The sequence below is a fragment of the Grammomys surdaster genome, unplaced genomic scaffold (genome assembly GCF_004785775.1).
Source record: "Grammomys surdaster isolate TR1022 unplaced genomic scaffold, NIH_TR_1.0 126298, whole genome shotgun sequence".
NCBI classification, from domain to species: domain Eukaryota; kingdom Metazoa; phylum Chordata; class Mammalia; order Rodentia; family Muridae; genus Grammomys; species Grammomys surdaster.
Window position 1 is genome coordinate 7,839,708 of NW_021621098.1, and position 19,274 is coordinate 7,858,981.

At 42.8% G+C, this 19,274-nt stretch overlaps 1 protein-coding gene across 1 annotated transcript in view; it reads right to left on the minus strand.

Moving 5' to 3' along the window:
- Positions 1 to 19,274, minus strand: part of Greb1l (GREB1 like retinoic acid receptor coactivator) — a 247,506-nt gene that overhangs the window by 2,839 nt on the left and 225,393 nt on the right. The window contains exons 22-32 of the mRNA XM_028759515.1: positions 17,680 to 18,218; positions 17,408 to 17,510; positions 14,974 to 15,129; positions 14,546 to 14,685; positions 12,759 to 12,920; positions 12,444 to 12,648; positions 7,210 to 7,375; positions 5,932 to 6,159; positions 4,989 to 5,130; positions 3,517 to 3,717; positions 1,389 to 1,527 (exon numbers count right to left, since the gene is read on the minus strand). Coding sequence (XP_028615348.1) covers positions 1,389 to 1,527; positions 3,517 to 3,717; positions 4,989 to 5,130; positions 5,932 to 6,159; positions 7,210 to 7,375; positions 12,444 to 12,648; positions 12,759 to 12,920; positions 14,546 to 14,685; positions 14,974 to 15,129; positions 17,408 to 17,510; positions 17,680 to 18,218 — 2,181 coding nt within the window. The remainder of the gene's footprint in view (positions 1 to 1,388; positions 1,528 to 3,516; positions 3,718 to 4,988; positions 5,131 to 5,931; positions 6,160 to 7,209; positions 7,376 to 12,443; positions 12,649 to 12,758; positions 12,921 to 14,545; positions 14,686 to 14,973; positions 15,130 to 17,407; positions 17,511 to 17,679; positions 18,219 to 19,274) is intronic.

Genomic DNA, 19,274 nt, shown 5'->3' on the forward strand with positions numbered 1-19,274 from the left:
TTTCTCTCTCTCTCTGTCTCTCTCTCTCTCTCTCTCTCTCTCTCTCTCTCTCTCTCTCTCTCTCTCTCCTTCCTTCCTTCCTTTCTTTTCTTTCTTTTTCTTTCTCTCTCCTTCTTCCTTCCTCTCTCCCCCCCCTCTTTCTTCCTTCCTTCCTTTCTTTCTTATATAAGTGCTCTGTCTGCATGTATGCCTGCATGTTAGTAGAGGGCATCAGATTCCTTTATAGATGGTTGCTAACTGCCATGTGGTTGTTGGAAATTGAACTCAGGACTTCTGGAAGAACAGCCAGTACTCTTAACCCTGAGATATCTCTCCAGCCTCTAGATACTTCATTTTATCTCAAGTAATTTTGCAAACGTTTCAAGGAGCATGAAGTGATTATAGAGGGAGATTTCTTTCAGCTACAGCCCTCCCATCCTTTAGTGACTGATGAAAAGTGTTTCTTTTATCTTTTTTCTAGAACAGGGTCTCTCTCAACCTTAGCACTTTGTTGTGTGTTGGGTGCTCCTCTGTGCCCTGTGGAATATTTAGCATATCCCTAGCTTCCCGCCCACTGTTTGCTAAATACCCACCTCCCATACACATACAGTGACAACCAAAAGTCTCTTGAGGCACATTCCCTTTTACTTGAGAACCACTCTGCTAGATACACACAACGAAAACCCCATTTAGAGTGTCACATTTAGAGTGTTTAGAGTGTCACTTTTACTGTCAGGATTATTTGTGATGCTGGATTTACAGATTATTCTTAGGTAAGTTGTACCTTTTTTATGAGGCATATATTAAGACAACTTTAATTTCTGTGCCAGACTCATAGAATATCTAGGAGGTACAATTATGTAATTTTCTGCAGTTGGTTTCTGATCCAATCAAATATTAGATTGTATATACTACTTATAAACATGCATAAGTAGAATCAAGCTAGCTTCTGTCTTAACTAGGTATCAGAAGCATGTGTTTCTAGAATAAATAACAGTAAAAGCCTGTTTAAGAAGTCACAGTGGCTGGAAACTTGGCTCAGTAGTTAAGAGCCTTTCTACCTCTTGCAGAGGACCCAAGTTCAATTCCCAGCATCCACATCAGATGACTTACAACTTTAAGTTCCAAGGTGTCTGACACCCTCTGGCCTCTGCAGGCACTTGGACACATACCTACACATAAAACCTGTCTTTTAAAGTCATAGATCTTATTATTCACCTGCACTTTATTTAGTCTTACGATAACAGAGCATGCTCTTCCCCAGTAACATTAGTAGATAGAATCAACTTATCCAAATTACTGAGCCAAACTTTGCTTGCTTGTGTGGTATTCAACTCTTCATTTGTGTGTGTGTGTGTGTGAGAGAGAGAGAGAGAGGATAGCATTTACATTCAAGACAATTAACTTACCTTTTAGAAATTTAAATTTCTTGAGAAGATCAGCACCTACAAAAGAGTCACAGAGATACAGGAGGAGTCCACTGAAAAACACCCCTTCACAATTGACATTGTTGGAGTGGGGTCTGGAACTGACATAGCATATGGCTACCTGAAAGTAGTAAACAGAAAAAACAAAGACATTTCAAAAGCAAATAAAGGGGCTATACTTTTGGTAAGGAATGCTGTGCCTTCCTCTTTAGTTTGGGATGCAAAGTGAAGAAGCCAAATCTTTCTCACTAATGAATGAGTTGGTTATTCAAGCTTTGTACTTACAATTTAGTATTCAAATCTCTGTCTCTCTCTCTCTAAATTTCTTTCAAGATAGAGGGTTTTTTTTGTTTTATTTTGTCTTGTTTTGTTTTTATTTATAGCCCTGACTGTCCTAGAACTTGCTCTGTAGACCAGGCTGGCCTTGAACTCACAGAGATCTGCCTGCCTCTGCCTCCCAAGTGTTGGAATTAAAGGCATGGACCACCACTGCCCAGTGATTTTTCCGATTTTTAAGTATCTCATTAATTTACTATAGTAAATCACTATTCAACAAATATTAAGAAAAGGTGTGTGTGTTTAAAATCCTACATTTTGGAGCTAGAGAGTTGGCTCAGTGGTTTAGAGCACTGGGTGTTTTTTTCAGAAGCCTCAGATTTGTTTCCCAGTATCCACATGGCTGCTCACAATCATCTGTGCCTTTAGTCCCGAGGGATCTGGCATCCTTTTCTGGCCTCCATGGGTACCAGGCATGTACATGGTATACATACATGGGTACCAGGCATGCACATGGTACACATACAGATAAGAAAAAGCATGCTTAGGAAAGAGTGAATGTTTCACTTTGAAAGAAGCTAAAAGCAGCATGAGTTAATTTTTAGGCTTCCATGTCTAGGAAGACAACCACAAAAATTACAGAAAGCAGAATCATACAGAGAACAATGGAGCCCCTTAAAACCTGGCTTGAATTCAAACACTGGTTTCTTCAGTTAGTAGTTATATGGCACTGAATAGTTCCTTATCTGTATAGGTTAAAAAAAAAACCTGACGGATTGAAGTAGTTTTGAATTACTAATATGCAGTATTTAGCAAATGTTAGCTGCTGTTGGTATTGAGATTATATGGACACATGGTTGGTTCTTGTGTTTTAAGGCAGAATTCACTCTAGCTCTGGCTAGCTTCTGGAATGCTGGGATCACAGACATGTGCCTTCATGCTTATCCATCATATGGGTTTAACGTTTCAATTTATAAAATTAATGGCTTAATCCAAAGCATGAATTATTAACATTAAATTAAATTTAGCTTCCCAAATCGAATGCACTAGGATTTAAAAGAGTTTGTGTGGACAATGGTGTGTTGGTCAGTATGTGCCAAGAAAATGGTCTACAAGTCAAGGACAGGAAAATGTCTTGTTCAGGTTATGAGTGGTTTATTTTATTGTTTTGTTTTCTTAATTTTGATCATGTATATGCCATGATGCACATGTGAAAGTCGGATCTTGTGGGATCCATCCTCTTCACCATCTGGGTTCCAGGAAGTGATCGTATTTGTTAGGATTGACAGCAAGCACCTGTACCCACTGAACCGTTTCATATTGCAAACTTCTGTAGATTTTTTTGTTGTTTTTTTAAAGATTTATTATAAGGGAATATTACATTATTGAAGATAGTAAAATATACTCTCCAGATATTCCCAAGGAAAAACTTAATTGTAGAAAGCTAGAGGTGCAAGTGGCAATTAAAATGCTAGACTAAAATAGGGAGAATCTCGAAGAAAGGAAACAAGACTTTGAAGGTCTCACAGAGCTTATACTTGTTCCATAATCACTGAGCTCTTACATATGTTAACAGACTGTGCCAGCAAGAACCGGATCTAAATTTACATAATCACAGCAAGTAGAGCAAGCAGCTGCTTCTTTCCAAGTCATCAAGCCCGGCTCTTCAGAGCTGTTGACACCAGAGGTAACCATGTCACTGGCTAGTTCTGTTCCTGTGGGACCCTTTGAATCATATTGTTATTGGCTCTCTTAGATCCATCTTAAGTTTTCAATGGGACTAAAAAGCGGAAGAGATGGATATAGCACCCAGGCTTTTCAGTCCCGCCTTTACCTCCTGTCCAATGTTTAGGTAGCAGTCAATGGCCAGCACAGGACTCTTGAAGTTATGGATGGCTTTAGGGAAGAGTTTATATGAGGCATGTTGAAGGAACTTCTCCAGGAGGAACTGTGCAGGGGCTGCCAGTAGTGTGTGTTCACTGTCAGGAGCACAGACGTACTGAAGGGGCAGGATGGGAGCGAAGTTCTCTGGAACCTGAAATCAGATGATTATGGGAAATGTGCCTGTCAGTGAATGAAATATCTTAAGATCATAATGGATTGCATCCTAATAACTTTCATATACGTTACTCCTAAAGAATACCTGAAATTATACAGCATCGAACCCTACATGAATGTTTATACACACAAACATTATAATTTCTAAATTAGGCACAAAATATGTGTGTGGTCTCTTGACTCAAAGGACAGTATTTTCAGGCCATGGTTGACAATGGTAAGCTCTAGATAAAGGAGGACTGCTGTGGACTGGAGAGTGGGCTCAGTGGTCAGGAGCATTAGGTGTTCTTGCAGAGGATCAAGGTTACCTGCAACCACATGTAGCTCATAACCATCATAACTCCAGATCTAGGGGATCCAGCACCCTCTTCTGGCCTCCAAAGGCACCAGGCATGTGCACATACATACACATATACAGTAGATTCATACATTCAAAAAAAATGTATCTTACAAAAACTAGCAACTAAAGAGGGATTGCTGTATTAATAGCAGTTGCCTGATGGGTTCAAATGTCTTATTTTGTTCTGTATTTCTTAATTCTCCCACTTCAGGAATAGTATAATATTCTTTAAGTTACAGCAAGAATTTCTGGAATATTTCTGTATTTAATGAATATAGTGTTTGGGCGTTTCTCAGCTTGAGCTAAGTAGTTGACAAGCTGTAGTGATCAGCTAGCAGTAAGACTCCCTGGGAAGAGTATAGACAGTACTCTTTTTCAAGCTTTGAGCTGCAGTATTTTCTTTAAAAGACAAGCTAAGGACCAGAGAAACAGTTTTATTTGTATTTTTCTCCTGTGTTACATAGGAGTTATCACAATGTAAAGACTGTCTTGAAAGTAAAGCTTTGCAGTTGGATGCACACCTTTAGTCCTAGCACTTGGGAGGCAGAGACAGGCAGGTATCTGAGTTGGAGCCAGCCTGGACTATAATAGTAAGTTTCAGGACAGCTAAGTAGAGACCTGTCTCAAAATAAAACAAAACCCAATAAATAAGTAAGCAAGCTTTGATGTAATCTTTAAGGCTTAACTCTGGAACAATTTTGTTCAATTGTCAAAAGTGAAGGTTTTGTTCTGGCTGAGCCCTTGCTGACAGAAATGAAGCCACACAGCAAACATGAGGCCCACTTCCTGTCACGAGGGTCATTTCCCTGTACAGTCAAGCTCGCATGCTATACTTTAGTGACAAAGCTATTTATAATAAAGCACTTGTGTTTCTTTTCAACAGTAGCATCAAACATTACAAGACTTACCATGAGCTTTGGTTTAATGATAAAGTCCCTTTGTCCTCCAACCTGAATGTGTTTCTTCATGAGACTGAAGTTATTAAAGCGGCAGATGAGGAGGCCACTACTGTTTGTTCTCAGGTTAAAATCAACATCTTCACAGAAATACCTAAATCATAACCACAACGATAAGTTTGTCCATCACATCTCAACTATGATAACTACACAGAGAAATGAGTGACAGACATGAGGGGAGGGCCCAAAACATGGATTTGTCCTTAGAGAGTTGGCCCTCACTCTACTGAGTTGAGCATTATAAGCTTTAAAGGAGGAGGAAAGAATTTTGTCTGTTATGCTACAGGGTTTTAGGTAACCTATCAGAAACACCTGTGTGTTCCAGCAGGAAAGCCAGAGGTCTTGTGTTTTTAAAATTCTGATTACATACTGGATGAAGCAGTAGGTATTCTAAATAGCTATAGGTTGAGGGTGGATGGTAAGAGTGACTTTGTGGTTTCTAATACCATTCCTTGGCCATTTCAGGAATGTGATATGATTAATTAAAGGGGCCTGCCTTCTGCCTTCTCCCTGTAGGAAAGGCTGTGGGCCTTACCACACTGGAGAGAATATTTTCCTTCCTAGTTCTGAGGATGAATATGTGGTTAGTATTGGACATTCACAGGTCTACATATTGACCAGTATTGATTTAATGAATTTTGTTTCTACTTATATTCTTGATAAATAATCCGATGGTTTACCTGTGTTTTCTATTTTTGCATAACAATATCAAGGGTCTAGGTCATTCTATGTCATCTGCAATGTGAGACCAACCTGGACCACATAAGGAGTTCCAGCGTTGAGCTAGCTGGAAGGGGCTTATTGTCCAAGGCAAAATAAAAACAATATAGAGGTTGAAGTGGGCAACACCCTCTGGAAGATGCCAAGATGACCAGCATCCATGAGCCTGACCTACCTGTTGAAGTCATACTGTACATTCTGAGTTAGGTCTATATTGAGGAGAATGAAGTCATGCACATGACATCTTGAGAATGGGGCCTTTAGGTTCTGCAAAGTCAGCTTGCTGCTCCATTTCTGTATGCCCAGGATTGCGTAGTGGATAATTTTTGGTGTAGCTTCAATATGCTGCAAGACACTCTTCAAGGACACATTCTTACTGGAAATTCCTGCTTCTGTAGGCTGGCTATAAAATGTAAAGTTAGTTTATGAAGAACCAACACTACTATATCTTTGTGTGTGTGTGTGTGTGTGTGTGTGTGTGTGTGTGCGCGCGCGCGTGCGTGTGTATGTGTGTGTGTGTATGTATTCCTGTAAAGGATATAATAAGATAATTTACATTAAGTCCAGTCATACTGCCTGTCATGACTAAGTCAGAGAAGCTGGCCTTTGGTGGTGAATCTTATCACCTTTATGGCAAAAATGGAAGTAATCTAGTCATATTTCAAAGTGAATAATGAACTTGAGTTGCTAACAATATGACCAGGGGTTAACAGTACAGAGACATCCAGTTCTGATAATTATAATAAAGAACTCTATGCACACTTCACTGATTTCAAGTCCACAGAAGAAATGATGTGAAGTCAGTGTTTTGTTAGAGATGCTGTTGAATTTTAGCAGCAATTTAGCACACTTTCTACTATTTAGCATTCCCCTTTACTAACCACTGCCTGCATCTGTAAGGAATCCTGGAAAGTCACCGCTGCTCTAGGAAAGCCACTGATGGGTTTAGAGGTGATGTAACTTCCTCTCTTCACATCAGTAGTTAAGGAGAGCTAGGTCTTATTTACATGTCAGAGTCTGTATAAATGAATCACAATATTAGAACAGTTTTGTTGGGGACATAGACTTACTATGTATGCTGGCTGGCCTAGAACTTGCTATATAAACTGGGCTGGTCTCAGACTCAAAGAGCTCATCCTGCCTTTGTCTTCCTAAGTGCTGGGACTAAAAGTGTATATATCACTATACTTGGCCCAGATCAGATTTTGCAGCTAAGCAATACCAGGATGTGGAAATGGGGCAGGAACTTAATGATATATTCTCTTTAAAATAAAAATCTCTTAAGTAACCAGTGAGCTAGTGAGCGTAGTCTCATGACCCACTTTGCTCAGGAAAACTGTATCTCTTAATTTTTCCAAGTGTAACTACTGCTAAAAATATCTTATCTAGATCATTGTGTCATAACCCTCCACCCCCGAAACACACACACACAACTTCTCGGAAGTACCACTACCTGGTTTGCTCCTGAACACTATGAATGTTCCACAGGACACAGGAGTCATCCATCACAACAATGAAAGGCCAGACACACTGCCGCTTGACTCCCAGTTCCTCCAGGCGATTCCTTTCCAGTTCTAGGTTGTGATATGACAGCTCCTTAATGAGGAACCTAGCAGCACCTGGAAGGCAGTACAACCACGGCTCTCCATCCTTGACTCAGACTAGTCATATTACCTCCACTGGCATCCTGTTCATACAGGAAGGAGTGTGCTGGAGAGAAGATGCAGAGGATGCTAGTTTGATTCCTAGCACCCATGTCAGGCAGCTTTAGGGAGAATCTGATGCTTTTAGTTTCTATGGGCACCTGCACTTGTGCCCAGACACATAATTTTTAAAAAAATCTCCAAAAAAAGTCCCTGGGAAATGCATTTTAAAATATAGATTCCTGGAACTCATTACTAGAGATTCACTTGTTTAATTAGTAAAGGCTGAAACAAATCTGATGGTGTATGACTTGCTGGGCGGTGGTGGCGCACGCCTTTAATCCCAGCACTTGGGAGGCAGAGGCAGGCAGATTTCTGAGTCCAAGGCCAGCCTGGTCTACAGAGTGAGTTCCAGGACAGTCAGGGCTACACAGAGAAACCCTGTCTCGAAAAAACAAAACAAAAACAAAACAAAACAAAAAAGAATTCCACTTCTCTGATATGACAGAGGACACCTCAGATGCCAGATGAAATACTGACTAGTGCCTTAGAACATGACAAGGAGCTTGCTCCTAGAGGCAGCTACTCATGATCTGCCTCACAGTAAGCCAGGGCTGTGGAGAGTGGCAGCAATACCTGTGAAGCTTCAAGAAACGGGCACCCATCCTAGATCTGCATTTTGCAAAAGATAGGGCAGTACAGTCATGTATGGTATAGAGCAAGAGAAGAGACCAGAGACAAGCTGCCTGGGGAATGAGTTAATTCCACTGAGCTTCAGTTTCCTTACCACTAAGAATTGATGACAGAGTTATTATATGTGATCAGGATGGTGTCTAGCATATGGCAAGTACTACATGGAATGTTAATGATAATCAAGATGAATTAGCTAAAATTTTAAAATGAAACAAATGTAGATTATAATGAAAAGGGCTGATTAATGTATGGAAGAACCCCAAACAGTAGGATTAGATCAAGGCAATACCAGAATTTAGGAACATCTACCTCTCAAGAGTCTGTGGAATACTTTGACTTTTCAACATAATATAGATCACACAGGAAACATTGATAGCTAATATGGCAGTCAGTGGTGAAAGACCAAAGGTTTTCCAGCTAGCATCAGGAACAAGAAAACGATGCCTGTGTCCACTCGATAGGACTAGAAGTCCTAGCCAGAGCAAGTAGGCAAGTAAGGGAAAGTGAACTGAATTAGGAAACAGTAAGATGGGCTGGAGAGATGGCTCAGTGGTTAAGAGCACCAACTGTTCTTCCAGAGAAGAACAGTGGAGAGTGGCAGCAATACTTGTGAAGCTTCAAGAAACGGGCACTGATTTTACAAGAACTCTGAAAAATTGGCTTTAAAAACAAAAGAGGGGGAATGGTACCCCCCCCCCAGAAGGAGTCCCCCTTAAATACTCTCCATCATGCCTTGTTCACTTTTAACTCTCTAAAACTGAAAGCTCATGGCAAATCTGCTGCTGACTGCCTCTAGCCTCAACGAGATTAATAAAAACTATGCCACAGATATGTGGAAGGACCCTCTTACCCTTAAAGGGAATGGCCCAGACCCAGTTCTCTTACGGGGCCGAGGATTGCTATGTCTGTCTGATACCACAGAAGGCAAAGCTAACCAGCTACCAAAAAGATTAATGAAATAAATAGATACCTCCACAAAGCCAGGCCCAACCATAAATAAAATGAATAACAATTTACATCCAGGGAAGAGAACTCTCCCTGAGAATTCCCTTCTTTTTCCTTTCTAGGTAAAAATGAATCACCCATGATGTCTGCTGTTAGAAGTTCTAATCCACATGGTGGCCTCCGAACTTATACTACTCAGACCTTTGAAGGGTCATTGACAAGAACATCAAACAGCTAGAGATTGACATCACTAATCTGAAGAAATTCCTCGTTTTGCTGTCTGAAGAAACCTCCAAAAATCGCAAAGATCCTTACTGGATTTGATTTACTCTTTTACAATAGAAAAGGCTGTGTACAGCTCTTGATTGTGTACAGCCCTTAAAGAAGAATGTTGCCTTTACATAGACAAGACAGGGAGGGTTAAAGAGAGCATGAAAAAGGTCAGAGAAGGCCCTGAGAAAAATCAGAGAGAGAAAGAGACAGATGAGTGCTGGTACAAGAATTGGTTTTCAGCCATGCTGACAAGGGTGCAGAGGGAAAGGGCCTCATACATGTGGATGTAGCAGCTATTATAGAAAATGTGCAGAGTTCTAAAGCAACTGAAACTGGAAGTACCATTTGATTCAGCAAGTCCACTGGGTGGTGTATTTCCAAGAGAGAACCATTTTACTGAAGTCTCATGTCTGTTCCCATCTTCACTAATGGGATCAACCTAAATTCCCATCGATAAAGACAATATGAGAACACAAGATATTTTTTGGCCATAATAAGAATGGAATCCTAAGTCTGCCAATTAGTCTGCCCATCTGGATGTATTTCTTCAGAACTTTTGAAGAATCTGGTAATAGTGATGGCATATTGTGAGCCTAAAGAATGACTAAAGTCTTCCAGCTCCTTCAAAATGGCTACAATATTGTGACGTTGGAAATCATTTGTATAAACTTCCAGTTAAAATTTTATTTTAATTAGTTTTAAGAATTTAATCTTAAAAATGGTAAACAGCGTATAGATTTTTTTTATAGGACTGAGGCAAGGAATGTCCGGCGAAGGATGTCATCAAGTACTTCAAATGCAGGAAATGAACAACAACAAAAATGGCTTGTAAAAAAAAAAAAGTAGGCTGGAGAGATGGTTCAGTGGTTAAGAACACTAGTTGTTCTTCCTGAGGACCCAGGTTCAGTTCTTAGCGCCCACAAGGCAGCTCACGCTTATCTATAAAACTCCAGTTCTAGAGTATCCAACACCCTCACACAGACATAAATGCAGGTAAAATACCAACGCACATGAAATTAAAAAAATAAATAAATAAAATGAAGCCAGGGAGTAGTGGCACATGCTTTAATCTCAGCACTTGGAAGCAGAGGAAGGTGGATTTCTGAGTTTAAGGACAGCCTGGTCTATAGAGCAAGTAGCTGTCTTAAAAAAACAAAAAGCAAACAACAAAAATCCTAAGTCTGGCAGACTTAGGATTCCATTCTTATTATGGCCAAAAAATATCTTGTGTTCTCATATTGTCTTTATCGATGGGAATTTAGGTTGACCCCATTAGTTTTGTCTCTTTATACTTAAAGAAACATGAATGAACTGGGAGGTTTTTGTATAAGTGAATCCAGTGAGAAAGAAGAATTTAGTGGAAGATGGTCAGTAAAGACTTGGGGGGTGCAGGAGGAAGGAATGAAAGTCAGTCCAGTAAAGAGCACCAAAAAGGAGGGGTTAATTATAGTTTCCTATAGAATAATGGATTAAGTTACTTTAAAACAACACATGATATACTTCAAAATGACTGTAAGAATACAAAAGTCCCAACACATAAAAGTGATTCCTAAAGGAAGTGCATATACTCTTGATTTGATTATTCTACATTACGTACATTATCATAGACCATACAAGTATGCAAATATGTGTACATTTTTAAAGTTCCAGGTATTATACTTCTTCCTTTTGAAACTTAAAGTCGTGTGCTAGTGACATAAAGACAGATATAGAGAGTCCTGAAATAAACATATATGACAAGGGTGCCAATGCCCTTCAGTGGAGAAGAACTCTTCTCAATAACAGTTCTGGAGCATCTGATAGCCACATGAAAAAATGAAATTGTGTCCTTATCGCATGAGAAATTAATTAAAATGCTCCAGTGACTAAAGCAAAAGCTAGCATGATAGAGCATTTAGAAAGAAACAAAGTACAGAGTAATGACAGAGAAATTCACAGTGGTCTGTGTGTAGGGACAACATTCAGCAAGTGAAAGAGACAAATGGGACTCCATCAAAACTAAGAACTTAGGACATCAAGGGCATTATTAACATTGGAATGGGTAAAGATATAAAATGACATCTTCTGAGTTAATATTGAAATATAAAAGACCTCTATAAATTAACAGTGATCCAGGTGAAGAAATGAATAGAGGATGTTGGAAGACATTTTTCTAAAGAAGACACAGCCTAAACACATGGGAGTGCTCAGTACGCATGCTTTGTGGCACGTGCTGCAGTATTAACTGCGTAGGTGACTGAGGCAGGAAATCACTTAAAGCATCTCAGAGGCCTGAACTTCAATGCCCAGCATTGAGGTGAGAGGAAGATTACAGTCACAAGTCATTACGGAACTGCAAATTGAAATCATAGTTAAGGACCACCTCAGACACTGACAGAAACAAATGGGAAAAACTTAAATACTGCAGTACAGGAAGTACCCAGAAGGGTATGGCTCTGAAACACCGGTTCAGTTAAAAGTTTCCTGTGTGTGAAATGAGGTGATCTAGACACCCTAGTGCCCATGCTCAACAGGTGATGCTCCTCTCTGGGAGAGTGTCTTGATGTTCTTTTTCCTGTGAAAAAGCAGGGTTGAGCCTGCCTGACACTTGCACCGTATCACAGGTAGATATCTTGACAAGACTAGAACTTGCCTTGTGTCCCTAGCAGGACACAGTGGAGGGACCCTTTAAATCATCACCGCCCATGGTAAGGACATGTCTCTTCTCATGGATACATTTTGGCCCTAGAATGTCTACACTAAGAAGGCTTCCCTAACCCTCCTCAAAGGTGGTCAATATTACAGTGATTTAGTCCTTACTAGTCTTCAGAAGTTAAACATTTTGAAAAACTGAGCAAAAAAATGTTAGAGGATGTAAAATTATAGAACAGGAGAGGGAAGAACTCAGAGTTAAAAGACCTCTGGTCGCACTTGGGAGGCAGAGGCAGGTGGATTTCTGAGTCTGGTCTGCAGAGTGAGTTTCAGGACAGCCAGGACTACACAGAGAAACCCTGTCTCGAAAAAACAAAACAAAACAAAAAAACCCAAAAACCCTCTGGTCACAGGGCAGGGCAATTCCCAAAGGTAACCTCTGGAAGAAAATGGAGTTCAGTTTGTCTTCTCAGCCCTTCTCCCACCCCAAGGGCACTCTTACCCATGCCTGCGTTATTGAACATGCCAGGAAGCACCAGCATGATGTGGTTGGGCCAGTATTTTCGGTATAGTGGCATCTCATATTCTTTGACTACCAGGAGGTGAAGGTGGCTGATGCCCTCCATGGCATGGAAAAGGTTTAGGAGTCCATGCTCATGGCGACCACTGGAAGGAGTGAAAATAGGGCTCTTGACTGCATTTAGATTCTGTGAAAAGGAAAAAATGAGACACAATGGGAAAGTAAACCCTTCGATGCTGGCAGCTCCGAGAACCTCCACCCAGGGCTCAAAGCCCTCACACCCAACACCCTGCCCACCTTGTCAGAAACCAGGGGCAGCCGCATGCTCTCCAGATGTCTGCCCTGCTTGCTGAAGACAAAGTGACTCTCTTTGGACTTAGGGATGATGAAATACAGCTGGACTTCTTCTCCCAGCATAGAAGAGGAGAATGTGAATGCGTGAAGGGTGGGGTCAGACATCTAGATTTGCAAAGAGGAGAGAGGGAGGTCAGTATGTGTTTCCAAACATCCAGGCCATTCTTTTAGATTTTTGACACAAGTAACTGACATGAATAAGTGCCACCAGACATTCTGGCTGTGAGGACAACATGTAAAAGGCTTTAGCATCTACTAGCTGTCCCTGGTGCAGGAGCCAACTATGCAGCCCCAACAAAGAATTTCCCAGAGTAAGGCCCATCAGCACTGCCTGTATTCTATATACCCTTAGGAAAAATGTTCAGTCTTAAAGACAAACATCTCTGGGTTGCTCTGCTACATACCTTCTCCAGACACCAGTTACAGGACAGTTCTGCTGTGAGTCAGACTGAACACTTTAAGTATCAGCTCTTAGATAGTAGGGCTAGAGTTAAAAATGTGCCTGTGGCACCATTTTTTTTCTGGTTACAATGAAGGATGTAGGGATTCTAACATTTAGTGCATAACTCTGACATCAGGGAAAGACCATGTAATTCATGAAAGCCAAGAATAAATCCAACCTGTCTGTAAAGTTCTTGGGAAGTTCACATGCTCAGGAACCCATCCCCATGAATAATTATAAAATGGGTCTTTATGGGCTATACAGTGAAGCCAATAATTGGTTTAATGGAAGGATAACAAATTTTCATCAGCACTTAAAATCAAAGGTTTCCTAATAGTTTTAACCTAGATATTATATTTCAGAAAAATAGTTTCCCTCTCCAAATTCTAGTTTGTTCTACATCACAAATATGGAGATACTGCATTTGTATTGTAATCACACAGAAATGTCAAAAGGGGTTTTCATTCACAAAATTTCTAAATTCATGGGTCAAGGCACTTGTGTCTTCTATATCCTTCAAAGAATTGTAACCAGAGCCAGTGGGGCGGCTCCTCAGGGAAAGGGCCTGGTGTTCTGGGCTCCACAGCCCACAATGATGTAGTGAGGGAACTAGCTCCTACACACATACACAATGTAAAAAATTGTCAGCAGACTAGTTAACCCACCAAGAAACAAACGGATGCAACAGATAAACAGTTAACTTGTAACCTAGTTTTCAATGCATTCTTTCTATCTAGTGTCTATTTAATTTCAGAATATGCTTTTTAAGGGGCAGGAGAGGGGGGAGGATGGTCCTGAGAACCAGGTTTGGGGAATTTGCTTAGCACAGCCTTGAAGCAACAGGGTCTCAGGTGCTCAGTGCCAAGACATAAAGCTCAAGGAGAGAAATGGGGACATGGGGAAATAACGTGGTACTGTTTCTCCTTCTGTGCATAAAGATACACTAGGCAAAAAGATGCCTAAGGGCTGGGAGTGCTAGACAATGTGTTGTCACATGGGAGGCCCTGGGATATACATATATCTAACACCCAAAGTAGGAGAAAATAAAACCAGGCATGTTTGTCATGCCTGTAATTCCATTCAGTGTGCTGGAGGGTTGTGAGTTCGAGGCCAGCCTAAACAGAGAGCTCCTGTACCAGGGGGAAGACGGGGAGGAGACATGTGCTGAGTGGCAGTAGAGTTTCTCTGGGGCCTGAAGCCAGGAGTCTCAGGTTTCACCGACCCTCTCCACCTCACTGACAGGGTCCACACGGGCAACAGAGCTGGCAGTCAAGGGCAGAGGCTGCACCTGGGAGGCGGGGGTGAAGTCCATGTACTGGTGGCACTGTTCACAGTGGTGGAAGGTATTGTAGGCTGCATACTGGGTCAGCATCATAGACATGGTTTCTCGTTTCCGGGGCTCCTCAACTTTGTATTCCTTTATTACTTCTGCACATAAAGAGAGGAGGAGTAACGGTTATCCCCATGACACATACATGAAGCTTGGAAAGAAATGCTCACTTCTCATAAAGACTTTTCAAAGGACTATGTAACTTGAGCCCTGACAAGCAAGTTTAAAAATCAAGATGTATGTGTGTGTATGTTCATGTGTAAGAGTGAAAAACAGAATTATTATGCTCTTCTTAAAGGAGTGTACTGTGTTCCTGGCCCACCTCAAGTACCAATTTAGAGTTCCCTTGACCTCCACATAGCCAAACCTGACTCTGCAAGACTGACCTTGTTTGATCCCAGCCAGCTTCTCGCTGTAGACCAGGCTCATCATATTGTACTTGGGATCGTGCACACTGATGTCGAAAGGCATTTTGCTGAAGGTCTCGATGTCAGGCCAGGGCTCTCCCTCTGACTGGCTCAGTTCGCTGTTATCACTGTGATCTAGGGCAGGGCAGGTCACAAAACAGATGGGCCCACCTCCTTCCCTCCTCACCACCACCCTGAATGGGTATATTTACCTGTTTAAGTAAATACCTCCATCACCTCCATCCTGAAGCACAAAGCCCAGGGAGGCATTTCTGAGAAAGGAACTCTCTTATGCCAGAGCAGAAGGAACCAAAATGATTCCTTCAGATGTAACTGGGAAGAGGATTTTCCCTCACTGGCCCTGAGTTAGTTTCTACATGTCTAGTTCACAAACTCCAATGCCATTAGATTAGTGTGCCAACTCTCTTTAAAAACATACTTATACAGGTGACCACAATTCTCAGGGTTAGTGTAGGGTTTAAAGCACTGATGCCCTGGATAATTTGGTTATTGTTTTTTCTCAATAGCCGGAGCTGAGCAGGCAGCATCACACATCCCAGGCAAGAAACCTCACCATTGAGCCATGGCCCCGACTTTCTATAAAAACTGGAGACAAGGATGGCTAATCTTGGGTGTCAATTTGACCACATCTGAAATCAACTAAAACTCATGTAGCTGGGCATACCTGTGAAGAATTTTTTTGACTGAATCGTTTGAAGTCAGAAGACCCACTTTAAATCTGGGCCATGCCAGTTAGCAAAGGACATGGAAGAGGGAATCTTTTTCTTTTTGTCTGATTGTCCTCACTCTTGCTAGCAAGTTCTTCTATTCATCTGCTAAGGCATTATTACCTACTTTTTTTTGGAATTCCAATGTAGACCAAAGATCAGCAGAGATATCCAGCCTGGTGGACTGAACAACTTACAAATTCTTGGCCTTTCCATCAGGAGAGCCACTGTTGCACTGGACAGGCCGCAGCCTGTAAGCCACTCAAATATATCCCATTTTAATATGTATAGAGTTACTCTATCAGTTCTGTGCTTCTAGAGAATGCTGACTAATGCACATTCTCACTAGGTTGACCAGATTCAGCTTGGGTCTGTGCTAGAGCCCAGGCAAGCCTTGATGGCGTCTCCCTCCTGCCTTAGCTGGGGTTACAGCCGGAAGCTGCCTGACGTGTTACGATGCAGTGAACATAGTTCCAGTGTATGTGCTACAATATACCTACTAAGTGCTCCATACTCCAGCACATACTCATTTCCTCCCGCCCCCCCTCACAGGACTCCAAGAGCAGTGAAGACAAAATCTTTACCCAGGTGCCAGTGCCAGCCTTTGGGCATTTCCAGAGCTTGAATCTTGTCCCACCCCTTAGTGATCACTCCTCTAGGCACAAACTTAACCCCTCAAAGTACCAGGTTCTTGTAGGTCTCAGAGACATTAGGGATGGGAGAGTCAAGGTGCTAAGACAGTGGTAGTAGGCACATAGCATATGCCCAATAGATGATATTCATTATTAATATGTAAGTTCAAACTGTAGTTGATGCTAGCTCAGGAGGTCCAGGTGCTTTGCTGCCAGCTTAGTGACCTGAGTAGAGGACCCATGTGGTGGAAAAAGAAAATGGACACCCAAAAGCTGTCCTCTCTCCTCAACACATGCCCATGGCCATGCACCCCTTCCATACACATGTGTACAATAACATGTAATAAATTTCTGGGTTTTTTTTTTTTTTTGGTTTTTTCGAGACAGGGTTTCTCTGTATAGCCCTGGCTGTCCTGGAACTCACTCTGTAGACCAGGCTGGCCTCAAACTCAGAAATCTGCCTGCCTCTGCCTCCCAAGTGCTGGGATTAAGGGCGTGTGCCACCACCGCCCGGCATAAATTTCTAATGTAGCATGAACTACATTGGGAAAAAGCCCAAGACTAGAGTATAGCTATTACGTTTTTAATATAAATGACATTTGATTTTTGCCCAGAGTTCTACCTTGAGTTGCAGTTGGCATTTTCTTTGCAGTCTAAGCATACTGGATAGGAAGAGACAGAGAATGCCTTGGCCCACCAGGGGGAGATCACGTGACTTCTGTAGCCACATCTTGGGTAAAATCAAAGGATGTGATGCCAGGAAGCACGGGGCAGATCTGGCAAGAACCACAGGGCTTACCTGTCTAGGCAATGAACCTACCAAAGCTGTATGAAACTCAGCTGGCTGCACACTGGAGAGGCCCCCAAAGCTGAGAGCCACAGCTCACTTGGAATTACTTGCTGGGCATCTTGTCTTCATGCCCACAACAGCTTTGCAGCTTAGGTGCCCTAGATACCAGAGGGTGAAGCAACCCTGGCTCTTGGGTCTCATGCCTTGGTCACAGCCTCACCTGTGTTTATCTCTTGGGTCTCATGTCTTGGTCATAGCCTCACCTGTGTTTATCTCTTCCTCATCATACACATCTACCTCCAGCAGCCGGATGAGCATTCGGAAAAGGATCCTAAGGAACTGTAAATAGGAGCCAGTCTTTCCCACCTGATGGAGATGTTTTCCATTGAGGAAGGGTGGAGGAAGGAAAAAGAAAAGAGATTTCTTTCACACTTTGGCTCTTCAGCTGAGGTCTGAAGAGGTCTTCTGTCACCCCTGCCCACTCCCAAGATGTCCCCTGACAGCCAAGACAGGGTCCACCCTGTTCTATCCCTACCTGGGGGGGCCCAGTGAGCAGCAGCCGCCTCGGGTGCAAGGTTTGCGCGCCTGAGATGGGGTCTGGCTGGTTGCTGTAGTCAGCGTGGTGCTGCCGGGCTGAGGTCCACTGGCGGTAATAAAGGGACTGCTCCTCGGGGCTCATGTCCTTGTGCAGGCTTGGCCGCAGGGAGCTCACCCAGGCCACATCAGCATGGGGCAGCAAGGAGGTGGAGGGTGGCAGCCTGCTGCCCTTCTGGGATCCCAGCAGGCTGTATGCGGCTTTGGATAAGATCACCACAGGAGGCAGGACTATGTGTAGATCCTGGGGCTGCCCAGACCATGCAAGAACCTGGGCACTGGAGGATGAGGACGAAGAAGGCTTGGAGCTACTGGCCATCGGAGGCCCCAAGGAGTCACACTCCTGCTTCAGGATCTCTGCAGCGACGGCAGTGCTGGCTGCGAGCCCTTCATCCAGCTGAACGCTGGTGGTGGGAGTCAGAGACTGCTGGGGTTTGAAAGCTGTGCTAGAAGAACTCACCCTGTTCTCCATGATAGAACCTGGAAGAGGACAGTGGAACTAGTCTATTACCACCCTTCCCTGATGTCAAGGTCGGGGATAAAAACTACTGAGGATCCTGCCCCAAAGCCAATACAAAACAAAATACAAAACTCCAAACCCAACCAACCAACTACCACCACCAAAACTTTTGGACTGTAGACACAGTGATGGAACATTCTTTCTGCCTCAGTCTCCCACTTTCTCCTGCTCCCTTGCTCTGGGTTGTGGCTCTGGGGTTGGCCAGTGGGAGACAACAGCTAGAAGTTGGGGCTATGTCCCCAGCTTCCTTCCCAAATTGTCCCCCTGGATGATACCTTTCTCCAGGAAGCCCAGCAGGGTTCACTGGGTTACTGGCTCCTAGTACTTTGCTGCCTTTTTGTTCCTTTCCTGGAGCCTACCCGCAGTTTTGGAAGTAGTCCCTCTATTAAAGGTTCTCCCAGCTCCTCCCTCAGATGGCAGTGGACTCACAGGCTCCACAGTCAAGCCTCTTTCAGTGACACTTGGTGGCTGAGAGCCTTATACCTCGAAGTTCTCTGGTCTGTAGCCATTTCCTAAGCCAAGGTAGGAATGGAGGGGCTAGACATTAGACCTGCTCCAGGTACGGAGCTGAGCCTCCGGTGTCCTTACTTTGTCTGTTAACTTTAAGTCATCTTTTCTGTAGAGCTTTCTAATATTTATGGCTAAAGACCCTCTCTAAGCTCAAGTGGGTGCTGTCCAGCCTTGCAGTTCCAATCCCAGCTATGGGAGACCTGACAGATTAACCATTAACTGCAGTTGTTAACAGTAAGCCTCTCTTGGGTTGGAGAGATGGCTCACCAGTTAAAAGCATATAACTGCTCTTCAGAGACCAAGCTTAAGTCCCAGCACCCATGTCAGGTGGCTCGCAAAGGCCTTTAACTCCAGAAGATCCAATGCCTATGGTGTCTGTGGTCATTGCAACCTTGTGCACACATCCCCAAGACACGTGTGTACATGCCCATGTACACATACACACACACACACACATACAGAGAGAGAGAGAGAGAGAGAGAGAGAGAGAGAGAGAGAGAGAGAGA